Raw genomic sequence first — 25,079 nt, forward strand, 5'->3', positions numbered from 1 at the left:
TAAGTGACAGAGGCAGACTGAGGCTAGTTTGTCCATGTCGAGCAACTTTTTACTCTTTCAATATTATACATTTTGCGAAAGACGCGCGTTAAAAAGCACTCGCTGTCTCGCTGAAGCGTTGAGAAAGATCGAGTGAATAATAATCATGACATCGGAATTATCATCATACCGTTACCGGAGGCGTCCGATTTTAGGGCTGATGTTGGTGTGTTGGTTATGCGCTGCTCTGCCGCTCATTTCTGGAGGTAAGTGCAGCCGCAAGACCTGTGTGTGTGTGTGTGTGTTTGTTGGCGTGCTGTCCGACTGCTCGGGCGAGTGCGAGCTTGTTGACTTAATTTGTCTACAAAGTTTTTCTTTTCCAAAACAAAGTCACTGGGTATGCTGAGTTGTTCCTGATTTATTTTTCCGTTTACATTTATTTTCGATGGTTTCCTTGCAAGTTAAATCCAACAAACCTCATTAGCGTCACACATAAGAATTAACAGAATCACTATTTAACGCCGATAATGTATTCATTTGTTTTTACTGCACCGGCGACAATTCCTCGACTAAAATATATAAACTAGTTTATGTTTATCCTAGGGGACGTGCAGCAAGAGCAGGAAAGAATTAAAATAGTCTTCATTTTGAATGTGCGGTTACTGGTTTGTGTAGCGATGTTTTCCGATCACTGTTGTTGTTTAGGTTGAGACAGAACATCTGGCTGGAGGAGTGTGTTTAACCCCCCAGCCCTCCCTCCCTCCCTCCCCGGGCCGGTCCCACCGGCCGCAGGGGAGACAAGCAGCTGTTCCCCACGTCCGTCCACTCGCGGAGCCGGAGACTATAGTGCTTCACTTCAAACGCCACTCAAATCCCCACACACAGCCACTGTGAGCCACAGGTTACACAGTTTTCGCCCTTTTTAGTATTTATTGTTGGCCTATTTTAGCTAGATCAACTCTCGATATGCTCACAAAAAGGGCCTCGCGGAATCGCTACTATAATAATGAACACAAGACTTGTTGCTCGATCGGCGTTTTTAAGTGTGTAGCTTACAATGATGTCTGACGCGCTTGTAGTAACACAACAGTGATTGGGAGCAATCGGCCAAGACGAGACGTGTCTGCATTTACTCTGCAATCCCCCCAACTAATCTATAATGTTAGCCTGGGTTCTAAAATGTCCCTTTCAGTCTATCAGACGCTGAGCTAAATGCAAAATTGTTGTGCGTCTCCGTCGCATCTCTGCTGTCTAACTTTGGTTCAGGTTTAATAGTTCTGTGCAGTGCACACATTAATATCGACTATTGTGTGGGTAGTGTAGCGGTGTAGCCTAAACCTACCACTTTCTAATTCTGTCCTAGGCTGTGCTGCCCACTGTGCCCAGCCTGACAGGGACTAATTATTATCAAGAGTGTATATATTATGACCTCCTTGGCAGGCTATCAGTGGTTCTCAAACCTCATGTCAACGACCCCCAAATTAATATGTAGGCTATTTGGCCACGGATTCACCTCATCTGAAAATATTTGTCTAAACAAAGAAAAAAAAACATCTACATGCAATGTGTTTGAGCATGTAGATTAGCTATTTTTAATTTGCTGATGTATAGAAGTGAAAGTGTTGCGTAAACTGATATTGATGATTTAACTACATTTAGCTGGGGACCCCCTGGAACGCCCCTCAAGGACCCCTGGGGGGTCCCCGGACCCCACTTTGAGACCCACTTAGGTTAGTTCTGCCAAATTCAGAATGCTGAGCCAACCCTGATGTGACATGATGGGAAGTCGTTGTGTGTGTGTGTGTGTGTGTGTGTGTGTGTGTGTGTGTGTGTGTGTGTGTGTGTGTGTGTGTGTGTGTGTGTGTGTGTGTGTGCAAGCTTTTGTGCACGTGGGTGTGTGAGAGACAGAAGACAATTGAGGGAGGGGAAGCCCCTGTTCCTTTGGGATATGTTTTCTACAGGTCGCCTATTGTGTTTATAATCAGCCTTATATTTGATGTGTTTGATATGCTGTGGTCTAATAATATGAATCTAATGGATAACAATCTGACACTGAGCCAAGGACACAACACTGACCCACTGGTGTTGTTTTTGGCAGCAAAGTTTGATTTTAGTTTTAGTCTCTTGAATAGTTTATTTCATTTAGTCACATTTTAGTCACCTGGAATGTTTTAGTGTTAGTCTAGTTTTAGTCGACTAAATATCATAAGATTTTAGTCGATTAACAACTTCCTTTTTTAGCTAACTGACCCCTATTAACAACTTCCTTTTTTTAGCTAACTGAACAGGGATTCAAGATGAATGGCCCCACAGATACCAGAAACCTCCACTGAAACCGTGTGTGTGTGTGTGTGTGCCTGTGCGTGCCTGTGCGCATGCACGCGCAGAGGCTAATCTGGGATACTCCCACTGGTTTCATTAACACCCAGTAATGGGTTAGCTAATGATTGTCATTGCAGGAGGTGATGGAGAGAGAGAGAGAGAGAGAGAGAGAGAGAGAGAGGGCACTTGTGTAAACACAGTGATATTATAATGACTCTGGTGCATACAGGCAGACCTGCTCCACCAGTGGCCAGGCAACAAAAAATAATCATGCTTAAGTAACTGTACTCTTTCACCATGGTGTTCCTATTTTGGGCACGTCATTATTGTCAAAAGTGTTACTTTCCCCCCATTTTTTTAAAAAATTGTGCTATTTGCATGTATTTTAAAGCAGTGGTTCCCAAAGTGGGGTCCGGGGACCCCCAGGGGTACTTGAGGGAGTTCCAGGGGGGACGCAGCTAAATGATAATTTGCAAACAAATGGACCCTTATGGGTCTGTAACTCAGAGAGTGTACAAATGGACCCTAGCGGGTCCATTTGGTTCCATTTGTACACTCAGAGTTAAATTAACAGTGGTTTTACAATATAAATTGCGGTACCAGAGATAGCATAATGCGTGTGAAACTGGGGGTCCATGAAATATATCATTCGGAAAAACTGTAAAAATCCTCCCTTATCGGGGTCACTGGCATATGTTTTCAAATGGGGGTCCGTGGCCTAATACATTTATTTTTGGGGGTCCTTGACACGAAAAAGTTTGGGAACCACTGTTTTAAAGGCATTAGAGGGACCATAGCTGTGTAAAGGAACCTTTGCATGGAAACATTTGGGAACCCTGTTAATAATAATAATACTCATAATAATCATAATACTATTGCAATTGACACCACTGCCACTGTGACTGTACAGAGTCATAGATGTTATTCCATTGCAGAGAACTATTTAACGTCGAAGAGCTAATAAAAGTTAAAATAGTTTCAAAACAGGCTATATGTAGCTGTAGCAACTAATAAGGCTGTGTGTTAAGAGAGAGAGAGAGCTGTCAATGAGAAATAAGTCCTAAAACAGGTGGTGTTCTTGAGGTTAAAAACAATAGAGGGCCTGTGTCCGGGCCCTGAGGGACTATCAGGCTCCTGAGAATTGAGATCAGGAGGGCATCAACTTAATCTAGAATAGAGCCAAGACACATAGATGTCTTGTTTACCCTGGCGTAGGGCCAGACGTACTCAATTTGAGAACATGTATAGAAATAAAAATAAACTAACAAACCCACAAAAAAACTATTTTAGGTCTTCCGTCACAAGCAGGGGGAGGGGAGTGGAAACGGGAACACAGTAATATCCTCAAATTGAGTTCTGAGAGTGTCAAAATAGCAAAATTGTTGCATGCAAGGAAAGCTGGGAGGGTGGGTGTGAAACAGGAGAGGCCTTCTATTGTTCCCACCTGCTATTGTGCGCATGCACGCGCGCACACGCGCACACGCACACACACACACACACACACACACAGCAGGAATAGCTACAGGGGCAACAGTCTCAGTTTAATTCACTCCATGGTTTTCCTATTGCTCTTCCTGACACATAATGGTTAGTAGTGTCTCTCTCTCTCTCTCTCTCTCTCTCCACACACACACACACATGCGCACGCACGCGCACACGCACACACGCGCACACACACACACACACACACACACACACACACACACACACACACACAGGATGCACATAAGACCTCCACGTCCAACAGCCAGCCAAGGTCATTGACTCCTGTTAGCTACTGTATTTCCTACCGAGCAGCTTTGAGGGAAAACTCTTAAAGCCAGTGTTGACTTTTAGTGCGGAAACAAAATGATTGGCTTTTCCTCCGTTTAGCTTATTAAAAAGGGTCCCCCAGGCCTGCTTTCCTGCCCCCTAGAGGAGGATAATGGTAGTGCAAGCACAACGAGGTTTACATGCAGTGTTGATTTTGACAGCAACTTTTGATTTCAGTTTTTTTGTATGTATTTTGTTGCAATGTTGTTTGTCACAGACCAGGGACCACAATGAAAATACGTCGGAAGACTGTATTGTGTTTTAGCCTTGACGCTTCTTAGATGAACATGATGTAACTTGTTTTTCTTGCTGGACGTCTAATAAAATCAAATAAAATCAAATTTGATTAGTAGTCATAGTCTTTTGAATAGTTTTAATTTAGTTTTAGTCACATTTTAGTCACCAGGAATGTTTTAGGGTTAGTCTAGTTTTAGTCGACAAAATATCATAAAAGTTTAGTCGACTAAATCCACAGTTGATTTAGTTCACTAAAATGTATTTTGGCATGCCTTAATGCCGTCGTAATGGCTGATTTTACACATGCAACCAAGTGTAAAATGACTTATACTGGATCTCGTCCACTAGTCACTTCCTAACATTTTAGTCTAGTTTTTATTTGCGGATGAAATTGTCAATATATTTTGTCTTAGTTTTAGTCATCACAGTTTGGTTTTCATTTAGTTTCCATTTAGTTTCCGTCAGTGAAAAAAGGTAGTTGACAAAAAATTTTCGTCAATTTGTCAGTGTTTGCATGGGTTGCCAGACAGGACAGGAAAGCTCGTTGTCGTCGAGTTGAGGAGAGGGAGTCGGTGTTTGCATGGGTTGCCAGACAGGACAGGAAAGCTCGTTGTCGTCGAGTTGAGGAGAGGGAGTCGGTGTTTGCATGGGTTGCCAGACAGGAAAGCTCGTTGTCGTCGAGTTGAGGAGAGGGAGTCGGTGTTTGCATGGGTTGCCAGACAGGACAGGAAAGCTCGTTGTCGTCGAGTTGAGGAGAGGGAGTCGGTGTTTGCATGGGTTGCCAGACAGGACAGGAAAGCTCGTTGTCGTCGAGTTGAGGAGAGGGAGTCGGTGTTTGCATGGGTTGCCAGACAGGAAAGCTCGTTGTCGTCGAGTTGAGGAGAGGGAGTCGGTGTTTGCATGGGTTGCCAGACAGGAAAGCTCGTTGTCGTCGAGTTGAGGAGAGGGAGTCGGTGTTTGCATGGGTTGCCAGACAGGACAGGAAAGCTCGTTGTCGTCGAGTTGAGGAGAGGGAGTCGGTGTTTGCATGGGTTGCCAGACAGGACAGGAAAGCTCGTTGTCGTCGAGTTGAGGAGAGGGAGTCGGTGTTTGCATGGGTTGCCAGACAGGACAGGAAAGCTCGTTGTCGTCGAGTTGAGGAGAGGGAGTCGGTGTTTGCATGGGTTGCCAGACAGGACAGGAAAGCTCGTTGTCGTCGAGTTGAGGAGAGGGAGTCGGTGTTTGCATGGGTTGCCAGACAGGAAAGCTCGTTGTCGTCGAGTTGAGGAGAGGGAGTCGGTGTTTGCATGGGTTGCCAGACAGGAAAGCTCGTTGTCGTCGAGTTGAGGAGAGGGACTCAGTGTTTGCGTGCCTACTGTACATGTGCAGGAAGGAAGCCCGGCCCTCAGATCCTTGTTTGGAGCCAGAAAGCCTCCTGAAGACCCACATATGCCACATATCTATCTACACAAGCCCACATAAGCCCACTTGCACGCACACATGTGCAGACTGCAGATGCACTGTATGTATGCACACACAGCTGTGGACACACATATACCACTGACTGCACTAGCATTTATGACCATAAACCTCCAGTGTACATAAAACCAAACAGCAAATGGTTACACAATGGACAGCCAAGAGTTATTATAAACAGAGTGGTATTGGGTTTTTTTTTAACACATTTTGGGCGGGAACCCCTTTTGGTGTTTGTAAGCATTATGTTATACTTTAGCTATTGAAAAATAGCAGATCTACAAGCTCATAGCGCGGCACCGAGTGCCACGCTACGAGCTTGTAGGTTTGCTATTTTTGAAAAGTCGTGAAAATGTGGCGCAAGTCTTTGAATATATATTCTTTCAGAGCGAACATTTTCAACTCAAATCTTTGCTTCTGGGGAGGTCCCTGGAACTACATATTTTCAGATAGGGGTCGGCGGCCCATTACATATAATTCTTGGGGTCCTTGACATGAACTATTGAGCACCACCGACATAGAAACATGAGGTTTTTCAGAAAACTGTCAGGATTTAGAAGACATTTCGACGTCAGGGCTAAATGGGTTAAATCATACTGTATGTAGGCCTACTGTATATAACGGGCCTAATAATGAGTGTCTAGCCTGCGTGTAGCGTGGCTGCACTGCATAGTAGTAAGCTCTCCGATCTCCGCCAGCCTCATAATTGTCTGCCGATGTTTAGAAAATAGCTTCAGCATGCTCAGCCCGAGGCCACGTCGTCTCTGCTGTTATGTTACTGCATTTTCTCCTGTTGCCTCTCGCCATCATGTCGTAAAAGTTCAGATCTGTCGTTATTTTCTCAAGCGATTCAGTGTGCTGTAGTACATCACAGAGATGATTTAGAGGGCCGTTCTCATTTTGCATGAAAAAATATAACAGGCCTAACTGTATAATTGGGTTGCAATCGATTATAAAATAATAATCGATTTTTGCATGTATGTTCTACAAGTTGACAAAGTATTACACATTAAAGACCAGATTCTACAAATCATGATAGTTTTCTGAATTTCTTTTTTCAATTTTTTTTATAGCAGATCTACAAGCTCATAGCGCGACACTCAGTGCCAAGCTATGAGGTTGTAGATCTGCTATTTTTCAACGGCTAAAGTTTAAAATAATGGTTCAAATCAAAATCAAATCAAGCTTTATTTATATAGCACATTTAAAATGTAAAAATCGAGATTGACCAAAGTGCTTTACACAATAAAATCTAGAAACAGTTATGCATACAAAATACAAAAACATCAAACAAGTATGGATGTGAAACAGTTCAAATGACAAAAATAAAAAATCAGGAATGATCAAAGGCCATAGAAAAGAGATGAGTCTTAAGAGACTTAAATAGTTCAATGGACTGATCACTTTTAATATAAAAGGGGAGGCTATTCCAGATAATGGGCACGATTACCTCCGGATCTTTAATTGGATGCAGGGGGAACAGTCAAAAGCAGCTGGTCGGCAGACCTCAAAGGTCTGGCTGGAGTATAGTATCACCCAAGAGGTCAGATAAGTATGAGCGGGCCAGCCCATGTAAAGATTTATAAACAAATAAAAGTATCTTAAAAATCAATTCGAAACTTAACAGGGAGCCAGTGCAATCTAGCTAAAATGGGGGTGATGTGGTCGCGTTTTCTGGTGCACGTAAGGAGGCGAGCAGCTGCATTTTTGAACCAGCTGCAAGCTGGTTCAACCAGAAAACAAATAAGAATATAATTGTTATGTGCAAGCCTTACTCTAAAGTATACAAAATTACACATCAGCATTTCTGTGCATTCATTCCATTTCTGTACAGATAACAGCTGCAGTCATAGGCCTGTCTGTCATATGTTTTGGCTGTTTCACGAAGGTACAGAAACAAGATGTAGTGATATGGTGATGATCGTGTATCGACTATTTCTGTACAGATAACAGCTGCAGTCATAGGCCTACAGGATGCGGTCCAGTGTTGTGTAGACAGAGTGAAAGGCTGTGAAATATGTAAAACCCTGTCTGTCGTATATATTGGCTGTTTCCCGAAGGTACAGCAACGAGATGTAGTGATATGGTGATGATCGTGTATCGACTATTTCTGTAATCTATGTCTTAGTAAGTTAGCCTATTAAGACCTGAGACCAGATTCTACAAAATGTCTTCTAAAAAACCTATGTTTTCTATATCAGTGGTGCTCAAACTATTTCATGTCAAGGAGCCCAAATATTATATGTAATTGGTCGCGGTCTCCCATCTGTAAATATGTTGTTCCAGGGGACCCCCCCCCCCCCCCCCCCACCCCAGAAGCAAAGATATGAGTTTAAAACGTATATTCGAAGATTTGCGCCACATTTTCATGATTTTTAAAAAAAATAGCAGCTTGTAGATCTGCTATACAGGATGTGGTCCAGTGTTGTGTGTACTGATAGCGAAAGGCTGCTGCATGTCCGTGAAATGGCTGTTTCCTGAAGGTACAGACATGAAGATGTAGTGATATGGTGATGATGATCGTGTTATTCGGCTAGTGGCTACATTGAAAATGAGGGCCGGCTGCCCCTCAACTGTACTCCGAATTGAAATAAAGGTTAAGATGATGATGATGGTGTATCGACCATTTCTGTAATCCATGTCTTGGTACGTTACAGCAGCCCAGAGACCTTTTAGTGCCCGTCAAATCTGGGTCATTGATTTATATCTCTGACGCCGTTAGCCCATTCCGGACGGGAACCCCTTTTGGTGTTTTAACTAAGCATATATGTTATACTTTAGCTATTGAAAAATAGCAGATCTACAAGCTCATAGCGCACCACCGAGTGGCGCGCTACGAGCTTGTAGGTCTGCTATTTTTGAAAAATCGTAAAAATGCGGCACAAATCTTTGAATATATATATTCTTTCAGAGCGAACGTGTTTTTATTTCGACGTCGGGCCTAAATGGGTTAAAATGGACCCATAAGGGTCTTATCTCCAAGTGATAAATCAACACTCTGGGTTTTTACTGTGTAGATACTGTACCTCTGCTACCGTCATATCTTACAAGACTCCAAATGAAATATACCGAGATTTACCACCGTACATCACTGTCCGTCGTTAACCCATTCTGACCTGAGATCAGATTCTAAAAATGTCTTCTTCATGTTTCTATGTCAGTCGTTCTTCGATTTTTCAAAAATAGCAGACCTACAAGCTCATAGCGCGCCACTCGGTGGTGCGCTATGAGCTTGTAGATCTGCTATTTTTCAATAGCTAAAGCATAACATAATGCTAACACCAAAAAGGGGTTCCCGCCCAAAATGGGTTAACCCATTTAGACCTGACACTAGATGTACCAAATGTCTTCTAAATCATGACATGTCATCAGAGGTGCTCAGACTATTTCATATCAAGGAGCCCCGGAATGATATTTATTTGTATTTGGCCGCCGATCCCCATCTGAAAATATGTTGTTCCGGAGAGGGACCCCCCCCACAAAGCAATACAGCCTCATCAATGTTGGTGTTGAAAATGTATATATTGTCAATTACTTCCATGAGAGGGAAGTAATTGACAGAAGCCCCCCCCCCCCCCTGCCCATTCTGTTCAGAAGCCCCCCCTGCCCATTCTGTTCAGAAGCCCCCCTGCCCAGTCTGCAGGACAGTTAACCCTGTAAGAGCCAGACACAGAAAATATTAGTTTCCCCTCCCCCACCTTTCAATGTGTTGTTGTAGGAGGCCTCTGATAAGATATTACATGGTTAAAAAAAACCATTTAGTTTAGATTCATAACGTAAGCTCACTTAGCTAGAAGTAGCCTTCTTCAGAGTGAAGAAGGCCTTCTTCAGAGTGAAGAAGGCTTCAGAGTGAAGAAGGCTACTGCCGAAACGCGTCAGCGTTCTCAAATAAACATGAGAAATTGCATCTGAGCCAGTCTTGTGTAGCCTGGAACTCACCTATGCTTTTTTATGGCATAGGCAGCTCCTGGCAGGATCCGCCGGGAGAAACTATGCGCAGCTGCGCGACATGAGACTTAGAGCGACAGAGACAGAGAGGAGTGTGTGTGTACATGTGTGCGTGTGTGTCAATTTAACAAAGGTGCAGACGATCAGAAATCAGCAGAGAGTGAGCGATGTTTGCGCTACTCTATGCCGAATTGAAGTGGACTCGGACCCAGACTTTCTTTTTCTCCCTGGAAATAAAAACGTCTGGGTTTCCGAGGCCAAGTCTTGTGTAACCCGGGCTCAGCTGGCCTAACTATATTGGTAAACGCTGGCCGGTACAGATATGCATTACTTCTATAATACATTTGGTTCGTTTTGAGGAACTTGGAGTGCCCCGCTTTTTCCATTCAGTTGGTTTATGAGTTAAGTTATTTTCAAAGCTGAGCACCCACTGCCTTAAACAAAGAGCAGTTTCCAGGGAAAGCCAGCGCACCTGTTCTTTCTTTCGTAAGCTCACTTAGCTTTTCTCAAGCTATTCCATGGACCTGCCCTAGGAAGGCTTTTGTATATTGCGAGTTCATTGCAAAGATCAACAATAAGACCCATTGACTATGTCGATGTGGTCTTCTAATAATCGACACATACTCATTTTTAAAATAGCCGAGGTCGTAATATTACAACTGAGAATTAGTTTCACTGTGGTGGTTAAGCCATTTCATCTAGTATATTCTGTACTACTGTATCTATGTACCATTTCTACCAATAATAATAATAATAATAATAATAATAATAATAATAATAAGCACAGGAAACCATCTTGACCCAAAATACAAAGCAGGAAGTATCATTATAAATCTTGCACCAGCAGGCCACAGATAAGCTGTAGCCCAAGTGTGGTGGTGACAGCTGTGTCCGACTGTAACCATCGCCTCATTTTGACCACCAACTGTAGAAAAACTACAGTTGGTGGTCAAACTGTCATGATTTAGAAGACATTTTGTAGAATCGTATCCTCAGGTCTTAATGGGTTAAGGTCAGTCTACCATTTTGTGTATCCAATTGTGGCGGTCAGTCAATCTTCACACCCCCCCCCCCCCCATCCTTTTCTCTTCTCCGCAGTCCATGGCATCGAGACATCCCACCCCGTCCACGCCTCTACACTCAGCGTCTCCACGCCGCACCTGTTCTACACCTGCCCCGTGGGCGCCTCCGTCAAGCTGGTGTGCATCCAGAAGGGCGCCGCCCTGCACCCGCGCGACGTCATCAGACACAGCTGGCTGTACACGCCGCACAGCGACCAGCACTGCCACCAGAGGGTGGGCCCTCGCGGCGCCAACCTGAGCGTCCCTCACGGCGGCCATTCCGGCGGGGGCGGCGGGGTGACGTACGGCGTCGAGAAGGAGCACTTCTGGGTGGACCTGCAGAACGTGACGACGCACGACCAGGGCCGCTACTGCTGCATGTCGCTGGACTACCAGGTGGAGCGCGGCCGCGGGCTCCTCCTGCAGAAACCCCACAGCCACGTGATACTCACCATCACGCCATGTAAGGACGCGCTGGTGTTCAGTTTGGCAGCACATTTAGATTTTTAATTTAGTCCATGGTCTTTTGAACAATTTAATTGAACTGAATTTCATTCAGTTTTAGTCATGTTTTAGTCGTCCGAAATGCTTTAGTGTTGGTCTATTTTTAGTCGACTAAATCTAGTTTTTTTTGTCGACAAAAAAAAAAAAACTGTGGGCCTTGATGCCGTTGTAATGGCTGATTTTACACATCTACGCTTGTAGATCGGCTATTTTCATACATCATCATACCTCATCATACATCACATTCCGTGCTCAGCCAATCAAATCATCACAAAAGTCATTCCGGCCAATCACTTTTGGCGTCTCCACTGCCCTCATTTTTTATCCTCAATATGTTCTTTGCGGAGCCAATTCAAATCATCGCTATGGGGTGATCAGCCAATCACAAGCCAATGTTTGTGTGCACACAAACAGATAAATCAGGGCAAAAAACAACAACAAAACAAGCTCACTCTACATATTACCGCTATTCATGTTTTAGATGGTAAACATTATTGGCGTGTAAACCCTTGGCAAACAACACACATAACAACAATAAATAATACTGTTATGTTATCACTTCCCAGCGAGAAATGGATCTCTGGCCTGCACCTTCTGGGATCCCAAACCGCCTGAAGGTATGTCTGTCAACACCTTCCCAAAGAAAGGGCAAAGCAGTCTTTGCATTCTTTCTTTCTTTGGCACTTCTACTGCTGTACATTCTGTATTGTTCATGCTGTCGATAACGATTTTATTGCTTGGTTGTCTGCTGTTTTTAACATGTCTGTAAAGCATTCTGTGTACAAAGAAGCTAACGCACACCAAAGTCCTTGTAGCGGTGCCGGCACACGGGAGAGAACTGTAGAGGAAAAAACAAGAGGGTGGCCACTGGCCACACACGCCAATAGCCAGAGTGCCAATATTTTATTAGGACAGCAGGTAAGACAAAAATGAATCCAATTCCGGGTTCATTTTTGTCTTACCTGCTGTCCTAATAAGATATTGGCACTCTGGCTTTTGGTGTGTGCGGCCACCCTCTTGTTTTTTCAAGATTTTATGTAAAGCATTCTGTAACATTGTTTAGAAAAAATCACACCCGTGTGAACTGAGTGGTGCAACTCCCCTCTCCCCCTGCCCCCCCCAGGCAACAGTGCAGCACTATCTCTCTCTCTCTGTTTCTGGCACGACAGTGCCACTTTTGCCCCTACTGGTACTCATAGTCACATAGGTTAAAGTCACATAGGTTAACACGGACATTGCTGTTCCTTGGAGTGGTTGCACCACTCAAAAAGCTCTATAGAAATACATTCATTATTATTGTATGTTCTGTGTCCCCCCTCCAGGCACAGTGTCAGCCGTCCTGGCCACAGCAGCCTGTATCATGTTGTATGTTCTGTGTGTGTCCCCCCTCCAGGCACAGTGTCAGCCGTCCTGGCCACAGCAGCCTGTATCATGTTGTATGTTCTGTGTGTGTCCCCCCTCCAGGCACAGTGTCAGCCGTCCTGGCCACAGCAGCCTGTATCATGTTGTATGTTCTGTGTGTGTCCCCCCTCCAGGCACAGTGTCAGCCGTCCTGGCCACAGCAGCCTGTATCATGTTGTATGTTCTGTGTGTGTCCCCCCTCCAGGCACAGTGTCAGCCGTCCTGGCCACAGCACCTGTATCATGTTGTATGTTCTGTGTGTGTCCCCCCTCCAGGCACAGTGTCAGCCGTCCTGGCCACAGCAGCCTGTATCATGTTGTATGTTCTGTGTGTGTCCCCCCTCCAGGCACAGTGTCAGCCGTCCTGGCCACAGCAGCCTGTATCATGTTGTATGTTCTGTGTGTGTCTCCCCTCCAGGCACAGTGTCAGCCGTCCTGGCCACAGCAGCCTGTATCATGTTGTATGTTCTGTGTGTGTCCCCCCTCCAGGCACAGTGTCAGCCGTCCTGGCCACAGCAGCCTGCATCATGTTGTATGTTCTGTGTGTGTCCCCCCTCCAGGCACAGTGTCAGCCGTCCTGGCCACAGCAGCCTGTATCATGTTGTATGTTCTGTGTGTGTCCCCCCTCCAGGCACAGTGTCAGCCGTCCTGGCCACAGCAGCCTGCATCATGGCTCTGCTCTCCGTGCCCCTCATCCTGCTGCTGGTGTACAAGCACAGGCAGAGCAGCCACTCCAGCAGACGTACGTTGACATGTGCATGCAACCACACACGCACGCACGCACGCACGCACGCCCACACGAGTGCCCGCCTGCCCGCCCGCTTTTGTGACAAATGTGACCAAGCGTCAACCTGTGACTTGAAGGGGGTGCAAAAAAAAAGTCACATGTTGACTTTTGGATTCTGTCTCTATCGGGTCAGAACTTGGACGGCGGTCAACTCAAGTGGACGTTGCAACGCTTGGGGGTTTCTGACGACCATCAAAAACGCTGAGAACTGGACTTCTGCATTTCTAGAGTGTGTCAAAATCAGAATTTTGACAGTTGGTCAAGACAGTGAGGTGGTTTCAGTTTCAGACAGTTGGTCAAGACAGTGAGGTGGTTTCAGTTTCAGACAGTTGGTCAAGACAGTGAGGTGGTTTCCAATCTGTTTCAAATCCGATTTGAGGAGATCCGTCTCAGTCTGAATGCAGCAACCTGATGATGTGACGCAAACTGTCCAAAACGTCACTTGCAGCGACCCGAGCACTACTGACGTGACGCCATTACAGAGCGGGGGTATTTTCATTTACGACACGCTGAGCTAAGTAAACAAGAGAGAAGAGAAAAGAGAGAAAACATCCTACCCAAACCGGGTAGGATGTGAAATGACGTCAGACCTTGGCACTCCTTGCGCTTTGGGGGATGCCTCCGTACAAACTAAACTTCTAGAATGAATGAAAGCACAGAAAAAAGGCCGTTTATGAGGACATTTCTCGCGGAATGTTAGAGAATGGCTACACACGGTCCTATCTGCAATGTCATATTGTTGTTGGTTACAACCACGGTAACCAAAGCAGATATGTCGACGCAGGGCGGCTTTGGGTTGAGTTGTTTAAAAGCAGTCTGAACACACAGATTGGATCTGGTCACTTGCAGATAGAAGTGTGAAAGGTCGGGCAGATTTCAATCGGATTTGACTGGATGTGACTGAAGTCTAAATGGGGCCTTAGATACCCTGCAGACCACACACACACACCGACAATTATCCCCATGCATGACACAGCAAAACACAGCGTTCAGGCCATTATGCCTCACTTCCACGCATTTCCTGCAGAACTGCAGTGCAGGACATTTGAGATCTACGTCACACAGCGGGAAACACATCCCCACACTGGGAGCTGAAGGGTTAATTCCGCTCACGTCCGTTTCAGTTCTCTCACAATAGCCCATTTCCCTTTCCCCTCTCTCTCTCCCCAGGTGCACACGAGCTGGTGAGAATGGACAGGTGAGTGTTCCCACAGTCCGTCTGACAGCTGGCCTGGCAGACCCACCCCAATAACAGCTGTTTGTCCACAACACATCCTCATAAAACACACCACAAAGGATATGTCTCACCATCGGTGTGTACAGTAGCTGATGGCTTGGACCTCCTGATCCACAATAAGAAAATAATAGGGCCAGCACTCCAAAGTCCTTCTGGTACTTTTAATTCATAGATACACGGTGCCGCGTACACAGACGCAGTTTGGAGTCGAGCCAAAGCGTGTAACACATGCTGAGGAAGGCATTATACTGACTGAGTGTGCTCGTTTTTGTCTCTATCGTCAAAGACTGCTCCTAACGCATGCACACACGCACACTTGCTCACAGAGCGCTGCCCTGACTTCTTAGAACGACCATACTGATGGCACTGCATGTGTAGCCATTTGGTATACTTCCATTTGGTATACTTCCATTTGGTATACTTCCATTTGGTATACTTCCATTTGGTATACTTCCATTTGGTATACTTCCATTTGGTATACTTCCATTTGGTATACTTCCAAAACATACTGCAGTCTTTGTTTTGTTTAGTTTTTCTTCTATCTCCTTGAGGAATACATTGGTTTCCATTCATTTCAGGAAGGTATGAAAATAAACTTGCAGAGACTTGAAACTATAGTATAGCTTTAGATACTGTAGGTAATCCAGCACAATCAACTGTATGTCACCTTGGCTTTTTGGGGGGTAAAGTTACGTTATCTTGGCGTTGTTATGCACTTCATGAACCTGTTATGATGGCTTTATTATCTGAAAGGTCACAAAATAGGGAAATTGGGGTATATCAAAAGAAGGAAAAACATAATTATTTTTATAATAATGAAATTAAATGACTGTTTATCTCTGTCTGTGTGCGTGTGCGTGTGTGTGTGTGTGTGTGTGTGTGTGTGTGTGTGTGTGTGTGTGTGCGCGTGCGTGTGCCGTGTGACTGTGTGTGTGTCTGTGACAGTACGGCCCTGGGACACGAGAACCCTGTGTTCATGGGGGGATCCCTGCAGACTAAAAGCCGCACCGTGTCTCAGATTATGACCAGACAGGCATCGGAGACAGGCCGTCACCTCCTGTCTGAGTCAGCGACCCCCCTCTCCCCCCCTGGCGACGGAAATGTCTTCTTCCCATCGCAGGGTAGGTAAACACACACACACGTGCACACACACGCGAACATGCACGCACACGCACGCACACGCACACACAAAAATGTTCGTCGACTACCTTTCTGTCACTGACGAAAACTAAATGTAAACTAAATGAAAACTATAAGCTAAAGCTACTAAATATATTGACAATTTCGACAACAGCGCGACTCGTTGTGAGCTTGTATTTCTGCTATTTTCAGCAAGTGTAAAATCAGGCATCACGGTCCACCAAAATACATTTAAAGGGATAGTTCAGATTTTTTGAACTTAAGTTGTATGAAATACTTGCCATTAATATAGTGGTTGCAACTGTATTCATTGATTGCCCGAGTCCCATGTTGGGAGTTCTGCTCTGGTTTTGGTCAATATTAAGTAGTTCCGGTCATTTTGTGGGGGGCACTGGGGCCACGCAGTAAAAGTAAATTACAATACAAATGACGTTAGTTTTGTGGATTAATTTACTTTTACTGCGTGGCCCCCAGTGCCCCCCACAAAATGACCGGAACTACTTGATATTTCACCAAAACCAGAGCAGAACCCCCACCACAGGACTCGGGCAATCAATTAATACAGTTGCAACCACTATATTAATGGCAAGTATTTCATACAACTTAAGTTCAAAAAATCTGAACTATCCCTTTAAGTCGACTAAACCAACTGTAGATTTAGTCGACTAAAATCATATGATATTTGGTCGACTAAAACTAGACTAACACTAAGACATTCCAGGTGACAAACTAAATTAAAACTATTCAAGAGACTTGAATAGTAATAATAAATCATGTGCACAGCATGCATGCACGACCATACGTGCATGAAAACGAGGGTGGCACTTCTTTCAGAGCCTCTAGCCTGGCTTAATCCTGAGTTGCATGCGGGTGTTGCACGGAAAACACAACAGATTTACAAGCTCACAGAGCATGTAGATCGACACCCATGCACAACTAGAGGATAAGTATAAGTCAGGAATTGCATTCTACTCTCAGCAGCAACGTCAGCTGAAACTTGAACATACTGTACGACGTCGTCCTGTCAGATCCACGGCTGGAAAAATATCTATTTCAATTGATCCATAGCAAGGGGTGGAGTATGCAAGTGGAACAGTATTTTTTTAGTGTCTAAAAGTTGTTGTATGAGCGTCAGTCTGGCCTCACAAATACATACTCTACCGGCCGTGTGCTCCAAGTGCCTCTGAGCCCCAACGCAGTTGTGTTGGCTGCGTCGCGCTACTAAAACCCTGCTACTAAAACCCTGCTACTAAAACTGGTCTTATTCATTTTGTTTGACTTTGATGAGGGAAATTATGTTGGCATAATCTTGCTCGATTTGAAATGTAAGATTCTGTGTTACTGGTATCTATCTGGAAATGAGGTCAGTGAGATTGAGAAACACTCCATGGAATGAATTTGTAATTGAAAGTGTAAGACAATGGCTCATAGATAAACAGGCTTTCAATACATTTTTGTGGAAAATCGAGGCAATCCTGTTTGGAACTATAAGAAGAAGCTGTCAAGAAACAAACAATATGTGGAAAGTGTTTTGTCATGGAGTTGATATTATATCTCAGTGTCTCCTATGTAGGAATGATATTGGAACAGTCACTCTCCTGTGAATATCTAGTGCTGCTATTATATAAGTGCGACAGCATACTAAAGTTCCTGTAACTTCTCGTGTCACCGTTGATTCAGTGCCATTTCCATCGTGCAGCTGCTCTGTTCTGCTTGGTACAGTGGTTTGACAGCTATAAATATATAGGAACAAGCTGCAGGTGTTGCAAATCATATTATTCAGTATGTATTCATCATCATCATTTGATCATGGATTTCACAATGCCACGCCAGACTTTCCGGTCCTTCATTTCCATCCCCAGTTCCTGCAGCTTACTGATGCATGTGTCCATAGCGATGACATCAGGGAACGACAGTTTTCTACCTCTGGTCTGCTTTGAAGCAGGATTCCAGAGAAGATGGGAAGATATAACCTCATAGTCAGCTCTGTAGCAGTGGCCGGCAAACTGTGTTCTTCTGGATCGGACTAGTGAAGAAACAGGGGGAAGGTTGCCGTATATTAGATTAGTCGATGGGTGGCTCTTCCAAGACAGATTTTGCTCTCTCATTAGAAGGCGGGTGTAAGTGCCATCCAACCGTTTCTCTAATTTCTTTGAAAGTGTCCATGTCTCAGAGCCATAGAGTACAGTCAGGTTAGTAGCTGAGTTGAGTTGCTTAGTTTCTATGTTGTGATTCTTTTAACATCTTGGTACCATGTTCGAAATAACTACCGGATGGTCCATACAATCAATTGATCGATCAATCGATCAATCAATCAATCAATCAATCAATCAATCAATCAATGTTTCACAAGGACACAAAGCTGGAATTTCAGTTGGAATAATGAATAATAATTTTAAAAAAAAATCAACAAGCACACAGCACAGTCCAAAATGATAAAATAAATTAACCATGGGTTTACGTGATCAGTGATCACACACACACACACACACACACACACACACACACACACACACACACACACACACACACACACACACACACACACACACACACACACACACACACACACACACACACACACACACACACACACACACACACACGTCAAGTGGCATGCGTGCTGCAAAAGGAGCTTTAATTTCCGTCGCTGTAGAACTGAAACCACCTGTTTTTTTGCGCTGTAACTTTCACCCTTATTCCCCCTTCGACTCTCTTTCGCACTTCCCCTCAACACCAGTCATTCTCCACTCATCAGCACTCTCATTTAACCCATTTTGACCTGAGATCAGATTCTAAAAATGTCTTCTACATCCTGACAGTTTTCTGAAAAAGCTATGTTTCTATATCAGTCGTTCTTCGATTTTTCAAAAATAGCAGATCTACAAGCTCGTAGCGCGCCACTCGGTGGCGCGCTATGAGCTTGTAGATCTGCTATTTTTCAATAGCTAAAGCATAACATGATGCTAACACCAAAAGGTGTTCCCGCCCAGAATGGGTTAAACGCTAATGGCCCTTTCAGACACTGCGCTCAAGCTCATCTTGAACAGACATGCGGGACGATTAGTTACAGTGGGTGAGTTCAATCCAGTCTAGTGTTTTTTTTGCGTGAATGATTCCCGGGGCCGTGGGCACCTGGGCAAGACGTTCCAGACATTCCAAGGTGGATTGCTTCCTGCTAGGTCAGTCTCAGCGGGCACAGGGGCAACAGGACAGGGGCCACGTTTTAGTGAACATCGTCCAACAGTGAAACTGAATTCATTCCTCTAGGATCTTTGGAATGACCCAATGTCTTCCAGGATAGAAAAGAAAGATTTGTTTGATTTGATTTGTGTAACTTCATTGACATTGGATCGAAGGTTGGTATTGTGGGCATTGGATTTGGTTTGGCTTAAACCATTTAGGCCTGACGTCGAAATAGAAAAAACGTTGGCTCTGAAATAATATATTTTCAAAGATTTGTTGCCGCATTTTCACGATTTAAAAAAAATAGCAGACCTACAAGCTCGTAGCGCGCCACTCGGTGGCGCGCTATGAGCTTGTAGATCTGCTATTTTTCAATAGCTAAAGTATAACATAATACTTAATAAGGGGTTCCCATCCAGAATGGGTTAAATGCTTCATAAGCAGAAACAGTACAGTATACAGTAAAAACTAAAAAAGATATACTTTTCAGGGATATTGGGGTGCATTTTTACAGCCACAGTAGCCAGACCTGTTAGTTACCATGAAGTCATAACAGGTTTTTAAAAAGGGTAAAAACGAATGTCTCGGTACGTCTCAGCACGTCTGTATGTCTCTAATCCACGTAACTCGAGAACCGTTCGCCCCACCGACTACAAATTCGACACACGCGTTCCACACCCACACAGGGATGTGCAGTGCCCGGTGTCGAGTCGGTTGGACCCACGGTTGTCCAGAACCGCCACAAAAGGCCTCTGCCGGGCAACAAAAGGCCTCTGCCCGGGCCAGACTCCATATTTGGGCATTCCTGACAAAGAACACCATATATGGGCATAAAAGGAACACCCAGATAATATCTGGGTGGGGCATCCATTTCCAACTTCGTTCCAAGTAGGCCAGTGCCCAACGGGCACCGCTCTAGTTAATGATAATAATAATAATAACCAGTAAGACGCCCTGAGGATGATAATTTGGCATGGGGGTCAGATCAACATATGGAATTAATTCTGTACTGGCCATATATGGAGCGTGTCTTGAGTATACAGGGTTTGATGAGGTCTGGCCATATATGGAGCGTGTCTTGAGTGTACAGGGTTTGATGAGGTCTGGCCATATATGGAGCGTGTCTTGAGTGTACAGGGTTTGATGAGGTCAGATCAACATATGGAATGTCAGAACAGGTCAGCTCCATATCTGGAGATCTAAGGGGGGCAGTGTCTTGAGTGTACAGGGTTTGATGAGATTATTAATTATTATTATTATTATTATTATTATTATTATAATAAGCCATTTCGCAATGCCGGGCCGTAGCCAGAGTCTATGGCTATTAGGGGTGCTTGTCATGGAAAGGTTTGAGAACCCCTGGATTATTATGTTAGTATTAAGTTCATTGTTCAAACAAATAATACATCCAGGATCATAGAAAACATGTGTTCCCTTGAACGGTGTCCAGATCGTACAGTCCCCAGTTCACTTAGAAAACATGTGTTCCCTTGAACGGTGTCCAGATCGTACAGTCCCCGGTTCACTTAGAAAACATGTGTTCCCTTGAACGGTGTCCAGATCGTACAGTCCCCAGTTCACTTAGAAAACATGTGTTCACCTTGAGCGGTGTCCAAATCGTACAGACAGTCCCCGGTTGGTTCACTTCAGCTTTCCTGACCAAAAATGATACACGGCTGAACTTTAAACAAGCGGAATTTAACCAGAAAACAGTTCCCTCTTGATCTTCAAAAATGTCACAACTCTGGCCAAGGACCACTTTGCTTGTTCTGCTTTCTTGTGGTTTTCCAGTGACTCACGACTTATTCTGAGAAATAAAGAAACAGCCTACAGTACAGTATACGAGTGTCGTGTCTGAGTATGTAGGAGGTGTGTTTCCGTGTGTGTGTGTGTGTGTGTGTGTGTGTGTGTGTGTGTGTGTGTGTGTGTGTGTGTGTGTGTGTGTGTGTGTGTATGTTTGTGTGTGTGTGAGAGAGAGATATATATATGTGCAATGATCTGTGTAGCCTATGTTGCAGAAGTAGGAAGTAGAGTGTTGAAAATTCGAACTCCCTCGCAATGAAGTTTCCACACTTATCAGCAAATATACTCAACGCATGCATGTGTGCAAGACGCATCTGTGTCGCCTTACAGCTTTTAACCACTTTAACCATTATTTTAAACTTCCATCTGTTGAAAAATAGCAGATCTACAAGCTCATAGTGAGGCACCGAGTGCCACGCTACGAGCTTGTAGATCTGCTATTTTTGAAAAGTCATGTGTGCAAATCGTAGAATATATTCTTTCGCAGCGAACGTTTTTAATTCAAATCTTTGCTTCTGGGGGGGGGGGGGGGAGGGGGGGGGGGGGGTCCCTGGAACTACATATTTTCAGATGGGGGTCCGCGGCCAAATACAGATCATTCTGTGGGTCCTTGACATGGAAAAGTTTTAGCACCAGTGATATGTTTTTCAGCAAACTGTCAGGATTTGGAAGACATTTTGTAGAATCTGGTCTCAGGTCTTAATGGGGGTTAATTAACCATCCTTGTTCTTGTGCCATCTTTATATAATATGCTCACAGAACCAAAACCCCTTTCCTCTTCCAGATACCATCCTGGAGGACCCAGACTTCCTGCAGGTATAAGAACGATGCCTCTTCATCTCATCTCATCTCTCTGACCTGACCGGACTGGTCAACAGTAACGGCGGCTCTCAAGCTTCTTCTTCCCCATAAATACAGTATATACAGTCACCACAGCGGTGTCATCATCACTGCAGACCTGTCTCACAATCGCCTCCACCGACAGATCCCTCGCGTGCGCTTGTGTCTGGACCGCAACGGGGAACAGAGTGTGCTTTTGTGGTGGTGGTTCTTTTGTTTTTGTTTCTCGTATTTCCTTCCACTATACGACTACAGCTGGAGGTCATCGGGGCTCTTTTATTTGTCTGTGCATGTGTTGTATAGCTCGAGGGGAAGGGAGGGGGCTGGGTATGTGTGTTTGTGATATGCCAATCCGACAGCAGACGATGGCTTTACGGACCAACAGGTGCCCCAGTCAGTGCTTGGGATGTTCCAGGAACCATGTTGAGAGAGGGCGTATTTCCATGTGCAAAGGGTGGGCATATTAACTCATTTACCACCAACACCCCCCATCTGGTGTCTGAAAAGTGTACTCCAGCAGCGCCAGCCAGTCATTTAACACGGCGAGACTCTTAAGTTCGAAACCCGAGACCCAGGAAGTGAATTATCGCTATGTTAACGGGTGCCACGATTGTTATTTAATTCACCCAAAACATACATTTTATAACCGGGAGATCATATCGTTTAGAGAAATGAGACGCAAATCAAGCTTGTTTTGAGCCAAAAAGAAGAATCCGAGATATTAGGATTCTAAAAAAAATAAACTGCGTTCCCATATACAGCATGAGTGTTACGAGCGCGTACAGAACACCGTTGTGAACCGTAATCAATTGATATTAAAAGAAAGCCGTCAAAAGGCGAGTGGCGTTTGGACCAGGAGGCGTCAACTCAAAAGGCGATCTCGGTGCTGAGTGAACTAAGGGTCATAAAAAATAAATAATAATAATAAATGCTCCTCTGGGCCATCCTTCAGAGCACCAGGATGAGCCTTTTTTGTTTCTTCAACCTTTCCTCTTTCACCCCTTTTCTCCCGTCGCTGAAATTAAGTGCTCTGCCGCGTGACAGCAATATCAATACAGAAGACTGTAAACCAGTTGTTTTTAATGGCATGACTCTGTTCCTCTATCCTCTGTATCACTTCCACACAGGCCGTTGGTCCTCCGATCACTTCTGTCTTTGCTACCTCAGTTTACTTTCACAGTAAACACAATGCACGTGCTCACCCTGTCACTCATCCACCCAGCCACCAACTGACCGTATGCACACCACAGCCATGTTGCCAGTAAGGTGGCAACTGATAAGTAGAACAGAAAAGTCCTATCTGATTGTATTAACCCATTTTGACCTGAGATCAGATTCTAAAAATGTCTTCTACATCCTGACAGTTTTCTGAAAAAGCTATGTTTCTATGTCAGTCGTTCTTCGATTTTTCAAAAATCAGACCTACAAGCTCGTAGCGCGCCACTCGGTGGCGCGCTATGAGCTTGTAGATCTGCTATTTTTCAATAGCTAAAGCATAACATAATGCTAACACCAAAAGGGGTTCCCGCCCCAAAATGGGTTAAACGACGTCAAACTCACCAACATTGCAGCTGTAGCGAAAAGCTTGAATTATCCTCTTTCTGCAAATCTGCAAAGCGTTTGTTTCATAGAAATCCGCCGTAGACATGTTGTTATGAGCTACTTTCTGTCAAGAAATGTCATGCAGCTGTGTCAAGAGTTTGGAAGAGCTCGTTAACAGTAAAGCAACGTCCTGCTGTCTCCAGCAATAAATGCAAATTTGAGGTGGTACGCACTACGCAGGGCCGCTCAGTGACTTCCATGAGCACTTAGTAGCTCATAACATGTCTACGGTGGAGTTTCTTATGAAACAAACACTTTGCAGATACAAAGAGGATAATTCAAGCTTTTCATACAGCTGCAATGGTGGTGAGTTTGATGTCGTTTAACCCATTCTGGGCGGGAACCCCTTTCGGTGTTTGTCTAGCTATTGAAAAATATCAGATCTACAAGCTCATAGCGCGCCACCGAGTGGCGCGCTACGAGCTTGTAGGTCTGCTATTTTTGAAAAATCGAAGAACGACTGACATAGAAACATAGCTTTTTCAGAAAACTGTCAGGATGTAGAAGATATTTTTAGAATCTGATCTCAGGTCAAAATGGGTTAATACAATCAGATAGGACTTTCTGTTTAGATGAATGGGCTTTCAATGGGAAATTGCACCTAGTTACCACCTTGCTGGTGAGATGGCAGCGGTGTGCATAAATTAAGGTCAATGGAATCCTGCACTTAAACCCTTACTTAGTTGACCGGAGTCCCTAAGGGATCTATACTTGGTCCACCTACTTTTTACCTCTACACCAAAACTCTTTGCAGAAAATAGCCGATCGGCAAACTTACAATGCATAGATCTGTTATTTTTGCCAAATGTTGGCTTTTTTTCTTTCTTTTTTCCTTCTGTAATGTAAATAGTAATATAAAATACTGCTTAGGGCAGCTTTTATTCTCTTGAGTGAGGAAATCTGGCGGAACATTCATCTGAAAAAATGCTTTATCGTTATTTGCTTCATGTAAAAAATCCAACAGAAAAAGAAACGAAAAACATTTATAATTCTTTTGTCCGTTTTCTGTTTCTAATGATGCAATAATTTTGTATATTGGTATTGGTATAATTCACTATATTACATTGTAATTGAATAGGGAAATTGATATTATCCACAGATTCCACACGTTTGCTGTGTAAATAATACCTATACTCCACGCACAGAGGAATGTATCGAACGTTGATTACCAAAGAATAGTCATATTAAAGACGACAACATAGCAGGCAAAGTGTTTTTAATGTTATTTTTGTCTTAAGTTGACGTTTAAGGGCGTATGATGTGTATGTGAACCCCACATTGCAGCAAGGTGCTCAAAGAAACGCACAGCAGGATGTGTAGCATGATGGGCAGGACAGGGTATTAAAAGTATATGTCGTTTCTCAAAGTTCTCGAACACTGCTGATGGCAGTCAAGCCAAGGTTACATAATATCCGCACGCGTGTGTTTGTGTTTGTGTGTGTGTGTGTGTGTGTGTGCGTGTGCGTGTGTCAATATATATACTGTACAAAGCTTGTAAAGTAATCACTTTGGAAACTGTGTTTGTCCTGTAGATTGCCACTGAATTCCCGTGTAAAAAAAAAAAGAAAAGTCCCTTTTTTCTGGTTTTCTTTAATAAAGCAAAAAAAGCTCTTACACTTTGGGAGCCCCTGTGTCTCTATTCATCTACATCAGAGCACTTATCCACTGGCAGCTCTCCAAAGCTATCATGACACGAGGAGGACACGCGGTTCTAGCTGCCCCAGGGGAGCCATTTTACAGATATAACAAGGTTGTTCCGCTTGTGT

General features: G+C 44.2%; 2 protein-coding genes across 2 annotated transcripts in view; one reads left to right on the forward strand and one right to left on the reverse strand.

Moving 5' to 3' along the window:
* The window catches only part of cdh23 (cadherin-related 23), a gene marked incomplete at its 3' end in the record, with an annotated part of 389,228 nt that overhangs the window by 81,358 nt on the left and 282,791 nt on the right, over positions 1-25,079 (reverse strand). The gene's annotated exons all lie outside the window — the stretch shown is intronic.
* On the forward strand, positions 33-23,087 carry vsir (V-set immunoregulatory receptor). Its single transcript, XM_079512545.1, has 7 exons — positions 33-245; positions 10,852-11,277; positions 11,885-11,935; positions 13,350-13,460; positions 14,676-14,703; positions 15,688-15,863; positions 21,656-23,087. Exons 1-7 carry the CDS (start codon positions 146-148, stop codon positions 21,691-21,693), a joined length of 930 nt encoding a protein of 309 aa, XP_079368671.1. The 5' UTR covers positions 33-145; the 3' UTR covers positions 21,694-23,087.

Source organism: Electrona antarctica, assembly GCF_951216825.1.
Source record: "Electrona antarctica genome assembly, chromosome: 10".
Lineage (NCBI taxonomy): Eukaryota > Metazoa > Chordata > Actinopteri > Myctophiformes > Myctophidae > Electrona > Electrona antarctica.

Coding starts and splice junctions, on each gene's coding strand:
- vsir (XM_079512545.1), top strand. CDS start 146: ATGACATCGGAATTATCATCATACCGTTACCGGAGGCGTCCGATTTTA. Junction 11,278..11,884: donor GATACTCACCATCACGCCAT/GTAAGGACGCGC, acceptor ATCACTTCCCAG/CGAGAAATGGATCTCTGGCC. Junction 11,936..13,349: donor GGATCCCAAACCGCCTGAAG/GTATGTCTGTCA, acceptor TCCCCCCTCCAG/GCACAGTGTCAGCCGTCCTG.